Source organism: Zootoca vivipara, chromosome 4 (genome assembly GCF_963506605.1).
Source record: "Zootoca vivipara chromosome 4, rZooViv1.1, whole genome shotgun sequence".
NCBI lineage: Eukaryota > Metazoa > Chordata > Lepidosauria > Squamata > Lacertidae > Zootoca > Zootoca vivipara.
The window spans coordinates 63452682-63473422 of NC_083279.1; the positions used below are offsets into that span (position 1 = coordinate 63452682).

At 42.5% G+C, this 20741-nt stretch overlaps 1 protein-coding gene across 2 annotated transcripts in view; it reads right to left on the minus strand.

Moving 5' to 3' along the window:
- Nucleotides 1-859: 859 nt before the first annotated feature.
- The window catches only part of EPHA6 (EPH receptor A6), a 270673-nt gene continuing 250791 nt past the window's right edge, over nt 860-20741 (minus strand). For both annotated transcript variants that reach the window (XM_035116101.2, XM_060273658.1), the window contains 4 exons: nt 12589-12738; nt 3362-3555; nt 2170-2319; nt 860-1441 (listed from right to left, as the gene is read on the minus strand). In XM_035116101.2, coding sequence (XP_034971992.2) covers nt 1327-1441; nt 2170-2319; nt 3362-3555; nt 12589-12738 — 609 coding nt within the window. In that variant the 3' untranslated portion in view covers nt 860-1326. The remainder of the gene's footprint in view (nt 1442-2169; nt 2320-3361; nt 3556-12588; nt 12739-20741) is intronic.

Below are 20741 nucleotides of genomic sequence, written 5' to 3' on the forward strand. Positions count from 1 at the left end.
CTTGACAAAGCAGGGAAAACTAAAAATATCCCAAGTCAGAAAAAGTATTGGCCGTAAAATTAACATTTTTCATGAAATTATATTTGGGGGGAAATGGCCTTTTACTTTTTTTAAATAAAAAATTGTCTGGCCTATCAAAGAGTAAATATGCCACAATAAAACTGCTATAGTTAAGCATTTTCCTATGCAAATATAGCAAATACTTGGGGGTTTGCAGCATAGGTGTACATTTATAATTACAAGGCCTGCATAACTGCACTATGCAGGATAGATGACAACTATCATGTATTGCATGTTGCTTAAAACAACCTTTCTGGGACAGTTCAGTCGAGGCATATACAGACAATTTAAAAACGAGTAACAGTAAAAGTAGCGAATAATTAATCTTACCAGTTACTCTAGACTAGGGTAAAACAGACTTCGCTAAGTTGGTGCCCTCCAGAAGTTTTGGACTACAAGTCACATCAGCCACTGGGGAGCTGTTATGATTTATATTGTAGTGGCCATTGTCTACAAACAATAAAAATCAGACTGACTGGTGAGAGTTGTAGACAAAAACCTGAAGGACCTCAGGTTGGCAAAGCGTGGGGTAAAGGTACCTTGTTTTCAAGCAAATTAAATTTAATTAATTAAACACATCACTTCACAAGCATGTGATGGCATGTCATCCTCGCAAATTGTCCAATTCAACCTGGTCACACACACAAAAAGTATTCACTGTAAGTTGTCATTGTTCATCCTGACCAAAAATTCTTACAACTTCCATACCAGCCTACCAGCAATTGAACTATTACAAAGTAAATAATACATCACAAACCATACATTTGGGATTTCCCATTACCATAAAATAAATATTTATGTCAAACTCTTTTTTTCTCGATTGCACATTGTATATTGGAAGCTAATGGTCACAAAACATGAAAAGAAATGTCCATTACTTTTTTTAAGAAAAAAAATCTATCATCAAACTCTAACACATCAAGAAGGTAGCCACTCCAAGCCTAGAAGGCTTTAACTTTCACAGAAGTCAATGAAAGTTTTCCAGGTACTTTACTGTTATACAAAGTTATACATCCATGCTGAGCTATTCACCGTTGTGCAGCAACAGTCTTGCAGTGGGCCAGGATGTTATTGGCAGTTTATTGAGGGAGGAACTATGCAATGTGATTAAAAATTTCAAGTTGGAAGTATTAACATAAACATTATGTGTTTATAGTATGAATAGGAAGTTTCAGTTCTTGAAGCTGGGAAGAGCAGAAAGAAGGATTGAGAGTATCTTCCATTTTAGAAATGCTGAGGCACAAAACACAGTTGCTTCTAGAACTTTCATACATGAAATCCCTTCTCCTGTATGTGCATCATGTGTAATCGCAAAGTCTGTAAACTGCTCACTATTCGTCTCTGGTGTCCAATAAGTACAACACCAATTCTTCTAATTTCACTGTAAGAAAAAAGTATGTTTAGGAATCACTAAACATTGCAGCTGCAGTACAGAAAACAGAATTCATATGCTTATTAGCCTTAGAATTTCTATATTACAATATGTTGTGTGATGCCTGAAATGATAATCAATGGAGGTGTATCTCTCCAACTGAAATGAAAAAGAGCCAGGAGTCCCACTGAACTAAGACCTGGCAAGTGGTTTATTTGTGAACAAAGTCTGCAATTTCATGCCTTGTAAATTAAAATTGGACAGGAGTGTGTAAAGAGATGTTTAGAATGAACATGTAATGAAGCCCTTGGCTTTTTATTTATAGTGGGCAAAACTGTCCCAAATGGCTGCTATAGTTGCACTTTCCACTAAAGTAGTACCTCGGTTTAAGTATACAATTGGTTCCGGAAGTCCGTACTTAACCTGAGGCATACTTAACCTGAAGTGAACTTTCCCATTGAAAGTAATGGAAAGTGGATTAATCCGTTCCAGATGGTCCGCATAGTACTTAAACTGAAAGTACTCAAACCGAAGCGTACTTAAACCGAGATATGACTGTACTTTTGCTCTACTGGATGAGAAATAATAACACTGGGTTATACTTCCTGCTTCTGTCCACAAGGGCCTAAAGCCTGTCTGTTTGTTTGAGGTTTCTTTTTTTGAAGGAGCAGGAGCGAATCAAACCCATTTCCCCCCAGTAAGGCACTTCTTTACAGCAGTATAAATAGTTTACTTACTCAATACTCATTCTTGAAACAATATCCATAGTTGTATACCCTGCTGCCATGAAGTTATTTTTGTATTGGCCCATTTTTATTGAGTCCAGCCAATCACTGACTGATACAAAGAAAGGGTATTCAGGAACTTCACCAGGTGAATCTGGCATTCTACAGGAGCACAAACACAGGGGCAAGAATTAAATACTGTACTTCATTTAATTCATGAGAAGGATTGCTGGCAGCTTATAAAAAATGAATTAGATCAGCCAAGCAGTAAAGTTCAGATACTAATCTAAGAGCACAGTCTAATTCACAATTATCAACCATAATTTTAGAAACAAAGGTTGCTTTTTAGTTTCAGCTTCTTTCTTTCTTTTTCAAACAATACAACAGTAGAACAATATAAAATCTCTATCCATGTAATTAATTCAGAACTGTGGTCCACCCCCACAATTTGGAACCCTGAACACAACTATGTGCATATAATTCCAATATGACCCAACCTGCTCTCCCAGACAAATATTCAGATAGGCCTTTTGAACTTCCCAGATGTTTCAATCCATTTTTTCAGCTCTATGTTTTTAGATAAAAAATATTTTTAATGCAGATTTAAATAATAGACTTATGAGTGAAAACATTTAAAAGTGAAACGGACTGGATATAAATAAATAAATACTTGTGGGTATTATTTGCTCAGTATTTTGCTAAAGTACTTTATTATTTGCATTGTGTGATCATGTGGATATACTTGTAGACATATATAAAGGATATACTTTGGGACTGAACAAATACAGATCTAGAATATTACATTTGCTGCATACATGTCTGCCAAATTATCTGAGTTAACCTAATGATATTTCCTTGTGGCAATTTCCTCAATCACAGCAGCGCTTTTTCCAGCTGTTGTGATTACAGAAATCACTTTCAAGTAGATGCATGGAGATACTTCATTCCACATCACTGTTTCCAATGTGAATGTATCCCTGGAAAGAATTTAAACCCATCAGGTGGAAAAGATGTTTAACACCTGAACTGGCCTTTGTGCATGTGATCTAGGGCAAGATGAAGAAAGAAAAGTTAGAACGTCACATGTGAATGGGGAAATTGATCACTTTTATACTGAAAACTCTATTTTGACAAATTCTGTGAATAGCATGGTGCTGTCTAGGGACTGTAATACACACAGGAAGAGCACTGATCTGCGTCTTACACAAGTACATCCTCCACTAGAGTATGAAGAGAGCTGGGGTTGCGTATCAATTTGTCTAGGAAGCTGACAATGTCGGTGAACTTTGGCCGGTGATTTCTCTCCTTTTGCCAGCAATGAAGCATTAGTTGGTGGAGAGAAGCTGGGCAGCCCATGGGAGCTGGAAGCCTGTAGCCTTCTTCTATGGATAGGATGACCTAAGTAGTAGAAGAAGAGGGATAGGGGACACAAGGCAAGTTGATATTACTTGACATTTCCATATGCAAGCTATGCCAATAAAACAGAGCCAGTAGTCAGTGTCTCAGACTGGTGTGAATAGACATGGAAGCTAAATGGTCTGCAAAAGGTCCTAATAAATAAGCTATTTTAGATGTGATGACAGAAGCCCTCCTATAAGATGTTCTGAATGCTAATCATAATAATCATCTACTATCATTTTTTGAAAATTGGGTTCTGCACATTTGGACATCTCTAAAAATCGATGCTTCCTGATACGATGGAGCCTGTTTTCATCAGTGTCTGGATACCATTGGATGGCATTTAGAATCAAGATGGCAGACCAAAACATTCCAAACTGCATGCCTCTTAAGATACTGTCATGCGGCTGGAGGAATGCTCTTCTGAGGAAGATCTGGCATTTCCACAAGACAATGTTACAGAAGAATTCTAGTATTATTAGAGGAGAAAAAAACAAAACCTCTCTATCCATATACTGTACCATACACTTTTGTAAACCTATACCATAGTAAAGTCCAGAGAAGCAGAATTTATAGTCAGAATTTGCAAGAACCTATATAAAATGAGGTGGTCAAACCCCCTCAAGTGAATAGGTTTGTGACAGGAGAACTCACTCAGACCTCCTCTATACTGTATTACACATTCACTGAATTTTACAGTGTCCCAAACCTAATCTCTCAGTTCAGTCTGTTCAGCAGCTTGCTAATTTCCACAGGAAGTTCAAAAGCCTAGCTAATGTTTATTAATTAACCAATAAGATATGAAAGATTGTGCAACACCCACAATTAATGAACACCTCTAGTATCTGCCACACAGCCTAAGTACGCATTAATCAAGACTACCACAGCTTTGAGTGAATACAATAATAATATAGTCATCTACTTGAGCAAGTAACATTTCTTATACCAGAGTAATAAAGTGAATATTAAAAAATCAATCACTGTATTAATATGTAAAATTTATGCTCTATATTTTCAAGCCTCTGTGAATTAAATATAATCTAAAATCCAAGTTCAGACACCTAGGCTAGAATTACTTTGCTTTAAGATACTGAGATTCAACATTCATGCTCAATTTATGTGTCTATGAATTTCAAGGATTTAAGATCACATCACACTCATTTTAGTTGCTTAATTATAGTGCTATATGCAGGGTGTTGTGTATTGAGTCAAAGGATTTTATATCTGTATTATTATTGTCTGTATTTGCATTAGGATAAAGTAACTGCCTTTTGGTTCCAGAGGGTACAGCTACTATTGGTTCATTTAAGCTGCTGTATTTGGATCCTCTGTCTTACTGGTTCCCTCCAAAAGGCAGCACTGTGATTGCCTGATATTGTTCCCTCCAAAATGTATCCCTTCCTAGCTAGTCCCCTGTCCCTATAAATGTAGCTTTCCTCTCCTCAGTCTTCAGTCTTGTTCACTTTAATAAAGAGCTGTTACTAGAGAACTGTCTCCAGCATGTTATGTGAAGAGAGCTGAAATCACAAACCCCACGTCACAACAACTGGCGACGAGGATGGGATCCGGAATGCTGAGGAGCGGTTAAACACAGCCCTGCCTCAGAGTCCGGATTGCAGCTGAGAACAAGACTCACTGGCCAGCTGAGAAGACGACCCTGCCCGCTAGGACAATGGAGAGTCCAAGGGTATTGGAGCCCTTCCAGCCATCAGAGCCCCACACATGGGAAGACTACGTCGAACGCTTCGAGTTCTTTGCAGTGGCTCAAGGGATCACCGATGCCAGCAAAAGAAGGGCCACATTCCTGAGCTACTGTGGGCCCGAGACCTTCAAGCTGGCCAAGGCATTACTTGCTCCAGCGAAGCTGAGTGAGACATCTCTCAAAGATATTCTTGCCTGCCTAACAAGCCACTTGGCGCCTACTGAGACCAAGATGGCCCGGCGGATGGAGTTCCATAAGAGGCAGCAGCGTGCTGGGGAGTCTGTATCCACATTTCTGGCTGAGCTCCGGAAGCTCGCTCAGCATTGCGGCTTCCAAAATCTGGAAGAGACTCTCCTGGATCGGTTTATTGGTGGTCTGAGCAGCAAGAAAGCCAGAAGACGCATCGTGGCTAAAGAAGAGGTTACCCTTGCTTCAGCCTTGAAGGAGGCCACCGCCACGGAGAATTATGAAAGAGAGGAGCTTGATGCCAGTCGCAAGGCCACTAAGCCACAGATAGAAGTTGCGCATGCCATGGACGAGCTAGAGGCTACTCCGAGCCAGAGCCCAGTCCGTGGGGTCGAGTTGGTGCGTCAGGCCTGCACAGTGCACAAAGATCGCCGAGGCAGTTGCCCAGGTTGTGGCGGAAACCATGAGCGGAAGAGTTGTCGTTTCAGGGATGCTATGTGCCGGACGTGCGGAAAGACGGGTCACATCGCCAGGGTCTGTAGATCGGCGGCGTCGGGAGCAACAGGAGCACCTAGACTGGAGCATCGCAGACCGCCCACAGCAACTCGTTTTCTAAAGGACTGCCACTACGTAACGGAGATCAACGGGAGGGCCGTGCAGTTTCCAGCGCAAGGCAAGGCACACGTCAAGGTGAAGATTGAGGGTCAGCAGTGCGACATGGAGGTGGACTCCGGATCTGCATTCACCATCGTGTCGGACCAGACCGCGAAGACATTCTTCCTCAGGGGTAAGTTGCCCCCTCTGGAGCCCTTCCCGGCAACCTTGCAGTCGTACTCAGCAGGCCGCATCCATGTTATGGGAATGTGTGCCGTGAGAGTACAGTTCCGGGACAAACAGGCTGTACTCAAACTGGTGATTGCGAAGGGCAGTCGCCCCAGTCTCCTGGGCACTGACTGGTTCCCCGCCCTGGGACTGAGTATCTCAGGGCTTAATTCAATCCAAACCTGCCCTGAGATGAGCGAGGCATTATGCAAGGAATTTGCTGGTCTCTTTAATGGAAAACTGGGTTGTTACAAAGGGCCCCCAGTCGACTTCGAGTTGGACCCTGGGGTGGCCCCAATCCGACTCAAACCAAGGCGAGTGCCATTTGCACTGCAACCCAAGATCGAGGCAGAGCTGGATAAATTGGTCAAGCAGGGAGTTCTCTCACCCGTGGACTCTGCTAAGTGGGAGACTCCAATCGTCACGCCCCTTAAAGCAAATGGGGAAGTCAGGATATGTGCAGATTACAAATGTACTATCAATAAGGCACTCAGGGGAAACTCATACCCCATTCCAGTCGTATCACATCTGTTGGCTAAACTGGCTGGGGGCAAGGTGTTCGCCAAAATTGACCTGGCACAAGCTTACCAACAGCTGCCAGTAACCCCACAATCAGCGGAAGCACAGACTATTGTCACACATAAAGGGGCGTTCAGAGTTAACAGATTACAGTTCGGAGTTTGTGTGGCCCCAGGGATTTTTCAAGGGCTCATGGAACGCCTGTTAAGAGGTCTGCCGGGGGTCTTGCCATTTTTTGATGACGTTTTGATTGCTGGAAAAGACCCACAGGAACTGGTTGCGCGTGTCCGTGCAGTGTTGCTCAAGTTCAAGGAGGTGGGGTTGCAACTGAAAAAAGAAAAATGCAGTTTTGGGGTGCCAACTGTGGATTTCTTGGGGTTTAAAATTGATGCATCAGGCATCCATCCCACAGATGCTAAGATTAAGGCCATCATCGAGGCACCACGACCACAGAACAAGACGGAGTTGCAGTCATTCCTGGGACTTATTAACTTTTATCATTCGTTCTTACCCCAGAAAGCTTCGGTAGCTGAACCATTACATAGACTATTGCAGAAAAAGAATGTGTGGCGATGGGGGCGGGAGCAGCAGAAGGCTTTTGACTCCTTGCGAGGAATGCTGAGTAGCAGGAGCGTCCTTGCTCATTATGATGAGTCAAAGCCGCTGGTCCTGGCATGTGATGCCTCTCAATACGGTCTGGGGGCTGTGCTGAGTCATAGGGAACCGGATGGGTCGGAAAAGCCCATCTCTTTCTATTCCCGTACGTTGTCGCCCACAGAGCGCAACTATGCTCAAATTGATAAAGAGGCACTGGCTATTGTGTCCGGAATCAAAAGGTTCTATGATTATTTGTACGGTCGCCATTTCTCCATTGAAACGGACCACAAACCACTGTTAGGGTTGTTCAACCCAAACAAACAAACGCCACAAATTCTCTCCCCCAGAATGTTGCGTTGGTCAATATTCCTGAATGGGTTCCAGTACACCTTGACCCATGTGCCAGGGAAACAGTTGTGCCATGCTGATGCGCTGAGTCGATTGCCCCTTCCTGGCGGGAGCAATGAGGATCCTGCTCCGGCGGAGCACATTATGATGCTAGAAACACTTCCGGGGGCTCCTGTAACAGCTACGGATATAGCTGAGAAAACTAGGAAAGATGCTGTTCTCTCCCGTGTGCTCACTTGGGTGGGGAGGGGGTGGCCAGGTGGTCCGCATGAAGAAAAATTCAGGCCTTATGCGACAAGGCAGCACGAATTGTCCATGCATAAGGGTTGTCTCCTATGGGGAGATAGGGTGATCATCCCAGCACCACTGAGAAACAGGGTTCTTGAGACGCTTCACATGGGACACCCGGGAATGGTCAGAATGAAGTCGCTAGCCCGATGTTATGTGTGGTGGCCTGGAATGGACCAGAACATAGAACAATGGGTACGAACATGCAAGGCATGCCAAGAGGTGCGGCCAGAAGTGGCCAGAGCACCAGTCCACTGGTGGGAGCAGTCCAGGACTCCCTGGAGCCGGCTGCACATAGATTTTGCTGGGCCATTCCAAGGGAAGGTCTTTTTGGTTATCGTTGATGCATATTCCAAATGGTTAGAAGTGGCGATGGTCCCTAGCATGGCATCAGCTGCCGTAATCAAGGTGTTGAGGCAGCTGTTTGCTACCCACGGGTTACCTGAGACCATTGTATCAGATAATGGGGCAGCTTTTGTATCCCAAGAATTCAGGGCATTCTTGGCTGATAACTTTATAAGAGGGGTCACATCCGCGCCCTTTCACCCATCCTCCAATGGGCAGGCTGAGCGCATGGTAAGAACAGCCAAAGAATCCATTGCGCGCTTAATGGAGGGTAACTGGTCGGCTCGCATTGCGCGAATGTTATTTTTGCAGCATGCGACACCGTGTACTGCGACGGGCAAGTCGCCAGCCGAGCTGCTCTTAGGTAGAAGACTGGTAACGGTGCTGGATTATGTCCACCCAGATAAAATGCCAAACCGTAATTCAAGAGCAACCCCCCAGGCTGAGACTGACACAACAAGGTATCTCGCCCCTGAAGATCTGGTCTGGGTGAGGAACTATTCACGAGGTCCGCGGTGGGTGGCCGGTGTGATCACCCGGGCTAGTGGACCTGTGTCCTATTATGTGACCTTGGAAAATGGGCAAGTTTGGAAGAGACATATAGATCAGCTGAGGCGCCGGGCGCTCAGCAGGGAGGAGTCAGATAATTCATCCCTGGCTAATGACGCACAGCTGCGAGACCAGAGTGAAGATGGCCCAGAGGTGCAGTCACCAGGGGCTTCAGCAAATGAACCAGGGTCTGCTAGTCCTCAGGATGACGAGGTACAGGTCGGGGACCCTGAGATGTCTGGGACTCCATCTGTTCCTGATGAAACCCCTATAGCAGCCCCTCCACCACAGGTAACACCCAATCCAGAACCTGCAACACCTGTTGTCAGGAGATCAGGTAGAAGTTGTAGGACCCCACAGTACCTGAGGGATTACGTCTGCTGTGCTCACTAGGGGGGGAGGGGTGTTGTGTATTGAGTCAAAGGATTTTATATCTGTATTATTATTGTCTGTATTTGCATTAGGATAAAGTAACTGCCTTTTGGTTCCAGAGGGTACAGCTACTATTGGTTCATTTAAGCTGCTGTATTTGGATCCTCTGTCTTACTGGTTCCCTCCAAAAGGCAGCACTGTGATTGCCTGATATTGTTCCCTCCAAAATGTATCCCTTCCTAGCTAGTCCCCTGTCCCTATAAATGTAGCTTTCCTCTCCTCAGTCTTCAGTCTTGTTCACTTTAATAAAGAGCTGTTACTAGAGAACTGTCTCCAGCATGTTATGTGAAGAGAGCTGAAATCACAAACCCCACGTCACAACACAGACTTTGCGGGTGGAATGCTTCATTGTACTATATAGCTTTTGTCCTACACTGAAGACACTCCTCTTTACCCTAGCCTTTGCCACCTGGGATACACATATATTTTAGGACCTACCCTTTCCTTCTGATTGTAAATTGTTTTAACTGATTTCAATATGTTGTGTTTTTCTATTGTTGCATCCTGCCCTGGGACAGCTGTTGAGGGCCAGGTAAGAAATCCCCCCCAAAATTTGCTACTACAACTACTATATTGGGGTGGGGAATCTTTTTCAGCCTGAGGGCCTCATTCCCTTGTAGGCAAGCTTCCACAGGCATCTTGAAGCGGTGGGCATGGCCTGAGGTAAAAGTGAGTGTGGCAGAGGGGACTCTTACCTTTGCTCAGTATACTACTGTATATTCCAGTTATTCAACAGTCAGAGGTTTCCACAACCCCAACCCCACCCTTCTTCATCTGGGCTAGGATGTGGAAGGGCACATTCCAGCCAGGCAAAAGCATTTGAGAAGAACATAGACCTGGTCTAATGAGGGGTGTAACAGAATTTTGAGGGCTGGATATAGAGGGTTACATTTGGCCGTTATGTCTTAGCCCTGCTTTATACTTACCATCTGTGCAGAATGAATAAAGGTACTTTATTTATTTCTTTCAACATGAGGAAAAGTGGGTATGAGTAGGTACAAAGGAAATTGCGGGACAAAAAGGAGACAGAACCAGTAAAGACAATGTAACCAAGTTAAGTTAGAGAATTATGCCATACGTTTTCTTCTGGATTCCTTTTCATTTCATAGAATCATAGAATTGTAGAGTTGGAAGGGACCCTGAGGGTCCAATGCCCTGCTATGCAGGAATCTCAACTAAAGCATCCATAAAGCTGTCCAACCTCTGCTTAAAAACCTCCGTTGAAGGGGAGTGCACCACCTTCTGAGGAAGTCTATACATTGTTGAACAGTTCTTGTTGTCAAAAATTTATTCCTGGTGTTTAGTCGGAATATCCTTTCTTGTAACTTCTTGTTACTCTGGAGCAGGAGAAAACAAGCTTGCTCCATCTTCCATTTGACAGCCCTTTAGATATTTGAAGATGGCTATCATATCTCCTCTCAGTGGCGCCCGCCCTGTGGAATGCCCTTCCATCAGATTTCAAAGAAATAAACAACTATCTGACGTTTAGAAGACATCTGAAGGCAGCCCTGTTTAGGGAAGTTTATAATGACTGATGTTTTAATGCATTTTTTATATTTTATTGGAAGCCGCTCAGAGTGGCTGGGGAAACCCAGCCAGATGGGCGGAGTATAAATAAATAAATAAATAAATTGTTGTTGTTGTTGTTGTTGTTGTTGTCCTCTTTTCTTTTTAATAATATTTTTATTAGTTTTATAATAACAAAAATAACAGAAAAGCAAAAAAATAAAACAAAATTCAAATACCTTTGAGCATACAATTTCATACATTAAACTTTGATTTACATGTCCATACATAGCTCACATATAATTTCTTTAACTCTATTGACTTCCTCCTTCCCCCCCTCTATGTTTCTATTTATAACTAATTTAGCACTCTCTAATTCTTAATACCCTTTTCTTAAATTATACATTATAAGCCTAATTCTTGATCCATTTTTATCACAAAATTCCACTCAAAATATCATTTGGATCTTGAAAACATAATACCTATTTTCCATTTAATCTTAACACATCCTCCATACATTTAATTTGCTTCTACAGCCTCCTTATACTTCCACTTCCTTTATTAAATGTTCTTAATCTTGTAATTCTTCTCCAAATAAATTTTGAATTTCTTCCAATCATCTTCCACCGATTCCTCTCCCCGATCTCAGATTCTCCCAGTCAGTTCAGACAGTTCCATAAATTCTATCAACTTCATCTGCCAATCATCCACTGTAGGTATGTCTTCAGATTTCCAATTCCTTGCTAGCACAATTCTAGCTGCTGCCGTGGCATACAAAAAGAAAGTAACATCTTTCTTGGGCAATTCTTTTCTTGTGATCCCAAGTAAAAAGGCCTCTGGGTTCTTAACAAATGTGTTTTTAAACACTTTCTTCAACTCATTATAAATCTTATCCCAGAATCTCTTTACTTGGGGACAAGTCCACCACATATGATAAAAGGTTCCTTCCGCTTCTTTGCATTTCCAACATTTGTTATCTTTTTTGTGGTATATCTTAGCCAGTTTCACTGGTGTACGGTACCATCTATACATCATCTTTATAGATGAAAGATGTTGTATAGATGAAAGATGTTGTCCTCTTTTCCAGGCAAAACATACTCAACTCCCTCAAACATTCCTCATAAGGCTTGATTTCCAGACCCTTGATTATTTCCTCGCAGAGATGAGCTAATTTTCCATACTGCTAGGAGCGACAGTTCTGCAAATGCCTGCACAATCATGTAAAATAGCCACAATCCAACATAGGGTTGTGCATGCTCAATAATCACCCTTGTATAGCCCCACTGACAGTAATAGGGTTATTCCTAGATAGACATACCAAAGACCTTACTTCGAATGTATTACTCTAATCAGGACCAGCCTAATATATTTTGGCGTCTTAGGTGAAACACAAAATGCCCCCCCCCACCAGCTGAGATGGGGTGGGAAGTGAAAATCAGCATCAGAAGGAAAGGGGAAAGTGAAGCTCAGCCTGGAAATCAAAGGGGGAGAGTGAAGATCAGCCTTGGAATGGAAGGGGAAATTAAAGATCAGTATCAGAATGAGAGAAGGTGGTGGTGATGGAGGAAGGGGAAGCAGAGGCAGCTTCTCCCCCCAGGGGGTCCACATCCATCGCTAGAGGCGGCTGTCTAACCCTGCTACATGGGTGGGCCGGCCCTGAATCCGGTATCAATGCAGTAAGCATTGCCACTTTCAAGAACATTTATATAAACTAATAGATTTTGTCTGAAAATACTTACATCCTGGTTAGACATCTCCCAATATGGCCTCTCTCCATATGACATTACTTCCCACATGACAATCCCATAGCTCCACGTGTCACTTGCGGAAGAGAACTTCCTGTAGGCTATTGCTTCAGGGGCTGTCCATCTTATGGGAATTTTTCCACCCTGGAAAACACATTGAAAAAATATCAATATATAGTTCTGAGAGATGGCATTCTGTTCTCTAATGAATAAGCTAATATATATTTGGCCATTGACAGAAATACCAGCTTTCCCCTGAAATCTCATTTACTAATTTGAGACCGCTTGAATAGTATCACAATTAGAGCATTTTATGTTCTTTAACATTCATGTAATTAATCAGACCACATCATGTGGCATCTTTAATAACTTCTAAGCTATATCTGAAAGCTCATCAAATATAATGAGAATAACTGCAGAAACAAAGCACACAAAGTCAATTGAACAGGGTGGAAATTATTATTTCCTTTAACATTTATCATTATTAAGGTTTCATTTTTAATACCGGTATATTCCAAAATCCCTTGGTAGGTTATAAACAAGCTGTGGTTCTGCACACATAAGCAGAAATCCCATTGAAATTGATGTGTGCAGTATAGGTTTATTCTGAAACAAATCATTGGTGTGTGTGTGTGTGTGAATATGCAAAACAAGTATACACAATACATATGTGTGTGGTGTGTCCGTGTATTACAAGATGAAAATTTGGTTACTTTAGAAAAAGAAGGAGTTATATTAATCTGCTGCACCAAAAACAGAGGGTCCTGTAGCATCTTCAGATGCAATCTCAACACCACTTATTTGGAATTAAGAACCCCATTAAAATAATTCCATAGGACATATTTCTGATCAGACACGGATAACACTTGCAGATTTATTGTGGAGTAAGACTGCTTGGAGGAGAGTACACCAGACGAAGTGATCTCTAGTACAGTCATACCTCGGTTTAAGTACGCTTCCGTTTGAGTACTTTCAGTTTAAGTACTCCATGGACCTGTCTGGAACAGATTAATCCACTTTCCATTACTTTCAATGGGAAAGTTCGCTTCAGGTTAAGTATGCTTCAGGTTAAGTACGGACTTCCAGAACCAATTACACTCATACTTCGGGTTAAGTGCGCTTCAGGTTGAGTACTCCGCAGACCCGTCTGGAACGGATTAATCCTCTTTCCATTACAGTGGTGCCTCGACTTATGAAGGCGATCCGTTCCGCGGCACTCTTCATAAGTCGAGGTCTTCGGTTGTCTAAGCGCCCATTGTGCGATTTCGCACTTCTGCACATGCGCGGACCACGTGCGCCGCTTCTGCGCAGGCGCAGAACGTGTGCGCAGCGAAAAGACTTCTGGGGTTGTCGACTTCGTAAGTCGAAACTTTCAGAAGTCGAAGCATTCATATGTCGAGGTACCACTGTACTTTCAATGGGAAAGTTCGCTTCAGGTTAAGTACGCTTCAGTTTAAGTACTCCGTGGACCGTCTGGAATGGATTAATCCACTTTCCATTACTTTCAATGGGAAAGTTCGCTTTAGGTTAAGTACCCTTCAGGTTAAGTACAGACTTCCGGAACCAATTGTGTACTTAAACCGAGGTACCACTGTACATTAAAGCTTATGCCACCAACATGGCACATTCCATGCCCAAGCGGGAGACATTAGAAGACTTTTGGAATCCCAAGGTTTTCAGACGTACAATTTTTTTTTAAAAAAAAAAGCCTAAAGGGGAGGTATCTGATTGGCAACTGCGACATGATGTTGAACTAGATGGGGCATTGGGCTAATTCAGCAGAGCTCTCCCTAGTATTTTAATCCTTTGCCCCATTCTCTTATTGTTTTTTACTGACTAGTTAAAACTTTCCTTTTCCAGTGAGCATTTATCTTGCTAGGCAGATGATTTTTTTGCAGCAGACCCTCATTTTTAGAATGCTTTAATCTGCTGCTGTTTTTATGGCTTTTATGGAATTGTTTTATGTTTAATTCTTGCCAGCCATCCTGAGTGATGCAAGTGCATTGGAAGGATGGTGAATAAGTTTTCTGCATCTACATCAATGTCTGCTTCATGTGTTTTTCTAATCCTGTTTAAGGGTGTGCTTAATTTACAATTCAAAATTGCAGTAGCACTTCCAATCAAGGCAAGCAACCTACTTGATCATTCTGAAGAATGTTTGCCTAGATTATTCTCAATAAAGTACATACCAATGTTCCTGTATATTAAGGAAAACAAACAGAAAAAGGAATGGCAAAACAGAATTAACAAAATTCATAAAGGTGCGTCTATTCATGCTCAGCATTGTGACATAAGACAATCTCTTATGTTACTGCTAATAGCAGAAGGAAATTATACTGTTAATATTCATACAGACACTGAATTACTTGGGTAAGTCATTATATGCACAGGAATGGGAAACTTCATTACTTAATTACTTTTGTAAAGTATATTTTAATGTAAAAAATCTTTTACACTTTTTGTATAGATAAGTGAAAGGCTGAAACTAAATAAGATCTGTTCATGAATAATAGAAGGGCAGATTTGCTTCTGCACAGCTAAAATAATATTTCCAGCACTCGATCAAAGTAATAAAAAACTCTAGCCCTGCTGGGCATCTTCTTTCTGATAATACTCATATAAAAATATTTATTAAACTCTATTGTATATAATGTGCTCCATCACCAAATTAAAATAAATATCCATTGTTATCAACATGTAATTTCTACAGCCGATCGATCAAAACTGTCACTATCCTCATACGGCAAAACTTCATATGAGCAAGCATTTCCCCTCTTGCTTTCTGAAGCCATGGTGCATTTTACCTCATTTCTTAAATTTATAATGAGCTTGGGGAAATGCTAATTTTGCTTTCCTGTTATAACACAGCAGTAATGGTACTATTCAAATGCTTATGATGTAGTCTGTTTTCATCTGCTGCCTCCTGAATTATTCTTGATTGCAGCTCAGAGACAAGATGCCACTATGTGCTGCCACAAACTCCTTATCTAATGAGTAAGTGGAGTGCCAGATCACTCAAGCAGAGCAGCATATTGTTTCAGCAGGTCCCATATTACTGAAATAAAAGTTTTAACACCAGCCCACAGGCCTTTACAGGTTGGAAACAGGGCAAATTGTCTTAAAGGCAATTGACTGAAAGACCTAGTTTTCCTGGTTCTCATAGTCCAGCTCTCTATAAACCCAAATTGTATCTCTCTAACCTGCAGCATTATCACATGTGAAATAGGAAGGCTGAGACCATGCTCCACTGTTGCACATGTGCCCATATCTGTAGCTACCCAGTGGCTAACAGCTATGGCCAGTAGCAGGTGGAAGGATGGGGTGACATCACTCACCAGGCATCTGATACTCCTACAGCACACCAACCTCCCCGCTGCCTCACCCCTCCCCTTCTTGGTTACCAGTGGCGATCTCCATGTTGGGGAAGCCAGGTGATCAACGCTGCCCTACCAACTGCTACTAGCTTTTCTGCTACAACATCTACTAATATCGCTGAACTGGGTTGGGTTGGGATCCATCTGTCTCAGGAGATACTGGACAATCAATGAACACATGCTCAGCGATTTTAATGGCCATTACATGTCAACAGACTATGCAAGCTGTCAGGACTGTAGCACAAATATAGCAAGCATGAAGCAAATGACAATAGTATCAAAGGTAAGCGATTGAAATATGAAGGGGAGATGTAGAGCAGCAAGAATATAGGCTGCTCGCAGGTCTGCAATTCTGGGAAATAGACGGAGAACCATTCTGTTGTGCCCTATCTTGCATTTCATTTTCATTTTCCCCTTCATCTTTCTCAATATTATATTAAAATTTAAATATGTTGAGAAAGGTGGAGGAAAAACTAAAAATGAAATGCAATATTACCATATCAAGCCTTACAAGTTGCGACTTCTGAGAGATGGTTAGCAGCACTGCCACATAGTCCACTATTATTATTATTAATTAATTAAATTTATACACCTCCCTTCATCCAAAGATCTCAGGGCAGTTCCCAAGATAAAAATACAGGAAAAAAGCACACACTAGATCGTTAAAATTAAAAGGTAATAGAATATTGATCACCTAAAGGACTGGTTGAAGTGGAACATTTTCACCTGGTGCCTAAAGATGTATAATGAAGGCACCAAATGAACCTCGCTGGGGAGAGCATTCCACAAATGGGGAGCTACTGCAGAAAAGGCCATTCTCGTGTTGCACCTCTCCAGACCTCTCGTGGAGGAGGCACACAAAGAGAGGCCTCAGATGATGGTCGCAGAGTCCAGGTTGGTTTATATGGGGAGAGGTGGTCCTTGAGGTATTGTGGTCCTCAGCCATTTTTCAGAGTTGTCACACAAAGGGCATGCCAAGGATAAAAACGAAGGGTCTCAGGCCAGCTTTGGTCTACCTGAGAAAATCCTGAGCCAGTGAAAATCAATAATAGGAATAGAACTGTAAAACCACAGGCAGCCTAGCAGTATGTCCTTCCCTCAGTCAACAGACTGTGAATGGGACAGACCAATGCTAAGTATAGGAAGCCGGTGAAAATTATCCATATTCTTGGTCTTTGCACCATCCACAGACAGTGCCAGATTCACCTTCAGCATCCAGATCTACCACTTTTTCATTCCTTCTGCACACACACTACCAGACTCAGCCTGGAAAAATCAGTTTCAGTCCCCTAAAGGAGATTGGCACTCATCCCAGATGCTTATAATTGCTAACTGCCCCTTATAGTTAATTGCTTAGATCGGTGAACTGTCTAAGACGATGGAATGACAGACCATACCAAACCTCAAAAGAGTTTCATGTCTCTATTTTGTATGACACATCAACATACCTAGAGATGTATATACTTCTCTAACTTCTAGTTCACTGAGCCACAAACACTGGTGCTTTCTATATAAAAAGGTAAAGGGGCCCCTGACCATCAGGTCCAGTCGTGTCCGACTCTGGGGTTGCAGCGCTCATCTCGCTCTATAGGCCGAGGCAGCCAGCGTTTGTCCGCAGACAGCTTCCGGGTCATGTGGCCAGCATGACAAAGCCGCTTCTGGCGAACCAGAGCAGCGCATGGAAACGCCATTTACCTTCCCGCCAGAGCGGTCCCTATTTATCTACTTGCACTTTGATGTGCTTTCGAACTGCTAGGTGGGCAGGAGCTGGGACCGAGCAACAGGAGCTCACCCTGCTGCAGGGATTCGAACTGCCGACCTTCTGATCAGCAAGCCCTAGACTCTGTGGATTAACCCACAGCGCCACCTGGGTCCGCTTTCTATATACAAAGGGGGAAATACTGTAGTTCACTGAAAAATATCACTGGCAAATTGTTTAATCATAGAGTGACCATATCATGGGGTCCAGTAGCACTTTGGAGACCAACTAAGCTTATACCCAGAACAAACTTAATTGGTCTCTAAGGTGCTACTGGACTATTTATTTATTTAGACTGTGTCTAAACCTACTCATATCATGAAAACTTTGGCATGGAAATGTGGATAAAATTGGGATTAAATAATCGTGTTGAACTGAATCAGTTTGAAAGAGAGACACTTTTAGGGTAACTTTTTATCTGTGCTCTTTTATGGTTTTTTTTTAATGAATACTGTTGTATTCAGTTATGTTGGCTGCTGCTAAATTAATGTGTGCTGCAGAGGTCTATAGAGATTGGTCTGATTTACAGCAGCTTGGAATCCAGTTCATACATTGCAACTTGCTACAGTACTGCAGAGGCCTCTAAAACATTTTCCAGCACCTTGGGACGGTGTAATATATAAGCACACCCTAGATATAGAATCAAGGGATCTTTCATCCTATAAATCAGCCAAGTCTATTTCCAGTTTTATATACATGTATAATTCTTTGAACAATATATCATCAGGTCATCGGTCCCTGACCATATATCATATTAAATCATTATCATTTGGGGTGATGATAACGATGACAATGACACATTAGTATGTCATCAGCATATCTTGCTCACGAGATGTTTTATTATATTCTATAACCTATTAGGTGCTCCTTTAACACTGTACTATGGAACATTCTCATCAGAAAAGTAAAACTGAAATAGTACTTAGCATGAGAACAGAGATAAACAGACCTATATAATGCTATGTAATGCTATCCATTCTGAAGGAAATCAGCCCTGAGTGCTCACTGGAAGGACAGATCATGAAGCTGAGGCTCCAATACTTTGGCCACCTCATGAGAAGAGAAGACTCCCTGGAAAAGACCCTGATGTTGGGAAAGATTGAGGGCACTAGGAGAAGGGGACGACAGAGGACGAGGTGGTTGGACAGTGTTCTCGAAGCTACCAATGTGAGTTTGACCAAACTGCGGGAGGCGGTGGAAGACAGGAGTGCCTGGCATGCTATGGTCCATGGGGTCACGAAGAGTCGGACACGACTAAACAACTAAACAACAAATGTAATGCTTTCTTTTCTTTTTTGATATGTGCTTTAGCCCTGGTTATTTATTTTTCTTTTTATCTATTCAACTAAATAATTTACTATTACAAGGATATTTTTTACTATTACAAGGATCTTGGGGGCAGCTGCCCCCGCTGCCCCAAAGAGAGGTGCCTCCTCACACAGGGACCTGGGACTTGTCTGTCCATTGCCAACAGCAAGGGCTGGCAGACTGGCTGGCTGGGCTCCCTCGCCAGCTTGCTTGCTTACTCCAAGGCCGCCTCAGCTCCTGACAACCAGCACCTCCTGACCAGCCCCAGAGGCACCATTCACCTGCTGAGCTTGTAGCCAGGGCTGCTGCAACAAACATCTGTGCAAGCCTTTGGGAGGCAGAGATGCAAGAAGGCATCAGAGGAGAGAGGGAAGGAAAGAAGGGCAGAGGTCAGTGTTGCCCACGGCGCACTGGTTGAAAACCACTGCCTTAATAGACCACAGCTCAGTGGCTGAATATATGCTTTGCATACAGGAGGCCCCAAGGTCAATGACATCTCGAGTTAAAAAGAACCTGGTAACAGGTGACAGGAATGACCCCTGCTGGAAACCTCAGAGAGTTTTTTGTCAGGCAGTACTGGTCTGGATGGACAAATGATTATGGTCTATGACATGGCTATTTTTTATAGAAAAAGAGGTACTGGAACTCACCACAAACGTCTCCCTTGTTCTATAAGAGAATGGCAATGGTTCCCACCTGAGAGGTGCCGGAACGGAGGTCCAGCTGAAAACACAGCCCTGGTCTATGATATGGTCATCTACATGTTTCCCACCTCACTATATCCTCACAACATCCACATGAGGTAAGAGTGACTAGCCCAAGTTCACACAGTGAGTTTTATGCCCGAGCGGGGATTTTAACCCTGATCTCCAGGTCCCAGTCCAACACATGTCGGATGAACCCATGAATGCACATTGTAGATCATTTAGTGGCTGCACTGGCTGCTTGTTAGCTTTTGGATAGAGTGCAAGGTGTCAGACCTAAACATTTAAACCCTTCAGAGCATGGACCCTCTATTACCTTCCAGACTGGTTTTGGATTTGGGGTTAGATTCAGACTTTGCCATCTGTGGGCAAAAAGGCTTTTTATCCCGTGATCAGATCCTGCTGGCAGGGTGGGTGGTGGGAAACGTTGGCTGATTCCCTGCAGCACCGAATGCTACTTCCCACTCAGGGAATGCTCTTCCCAGCGGGAGTGACCTCTAGATCCAGCCCTGTTTTCAAAATGCTGTTGTGAGTTCCATGGCTCATACAAAAGATGAGATAAAAAATATTTCAGTATAAACAGCATTTTAAAATATTGAAATTCTTAAGGTTGCTATAGTAACCTCAATATCTAAAGAATTTGCATTCAGGAATTAAGTGTACGTTCCTTAAACATATTCACATAAAATTAAAGCATCCTATGAAAATTTTAGAATAAAAACATGTAATAATTATACATAGTTTCCCTTTCCATCTGAAACAGCCCCTAAATTGTCTAGTAGGGTTATTTCTTAGTTTTGTATGTTAATTGAACACTCAGCTAGATCACCTTAAGCACTTCATTTTAGGTACAGGTTCACAGGAAGAAACCAATCACAATAGATGTTTACTAAGAAATACTGCTCCTAGCATTCAAATCTCATGTAAATAAAGTGTGTCCATCTGGCTAAATTGCATCCAAATTAGTTTGACTGTTGTCCTGGGGTACAAGCAATTGCTAGT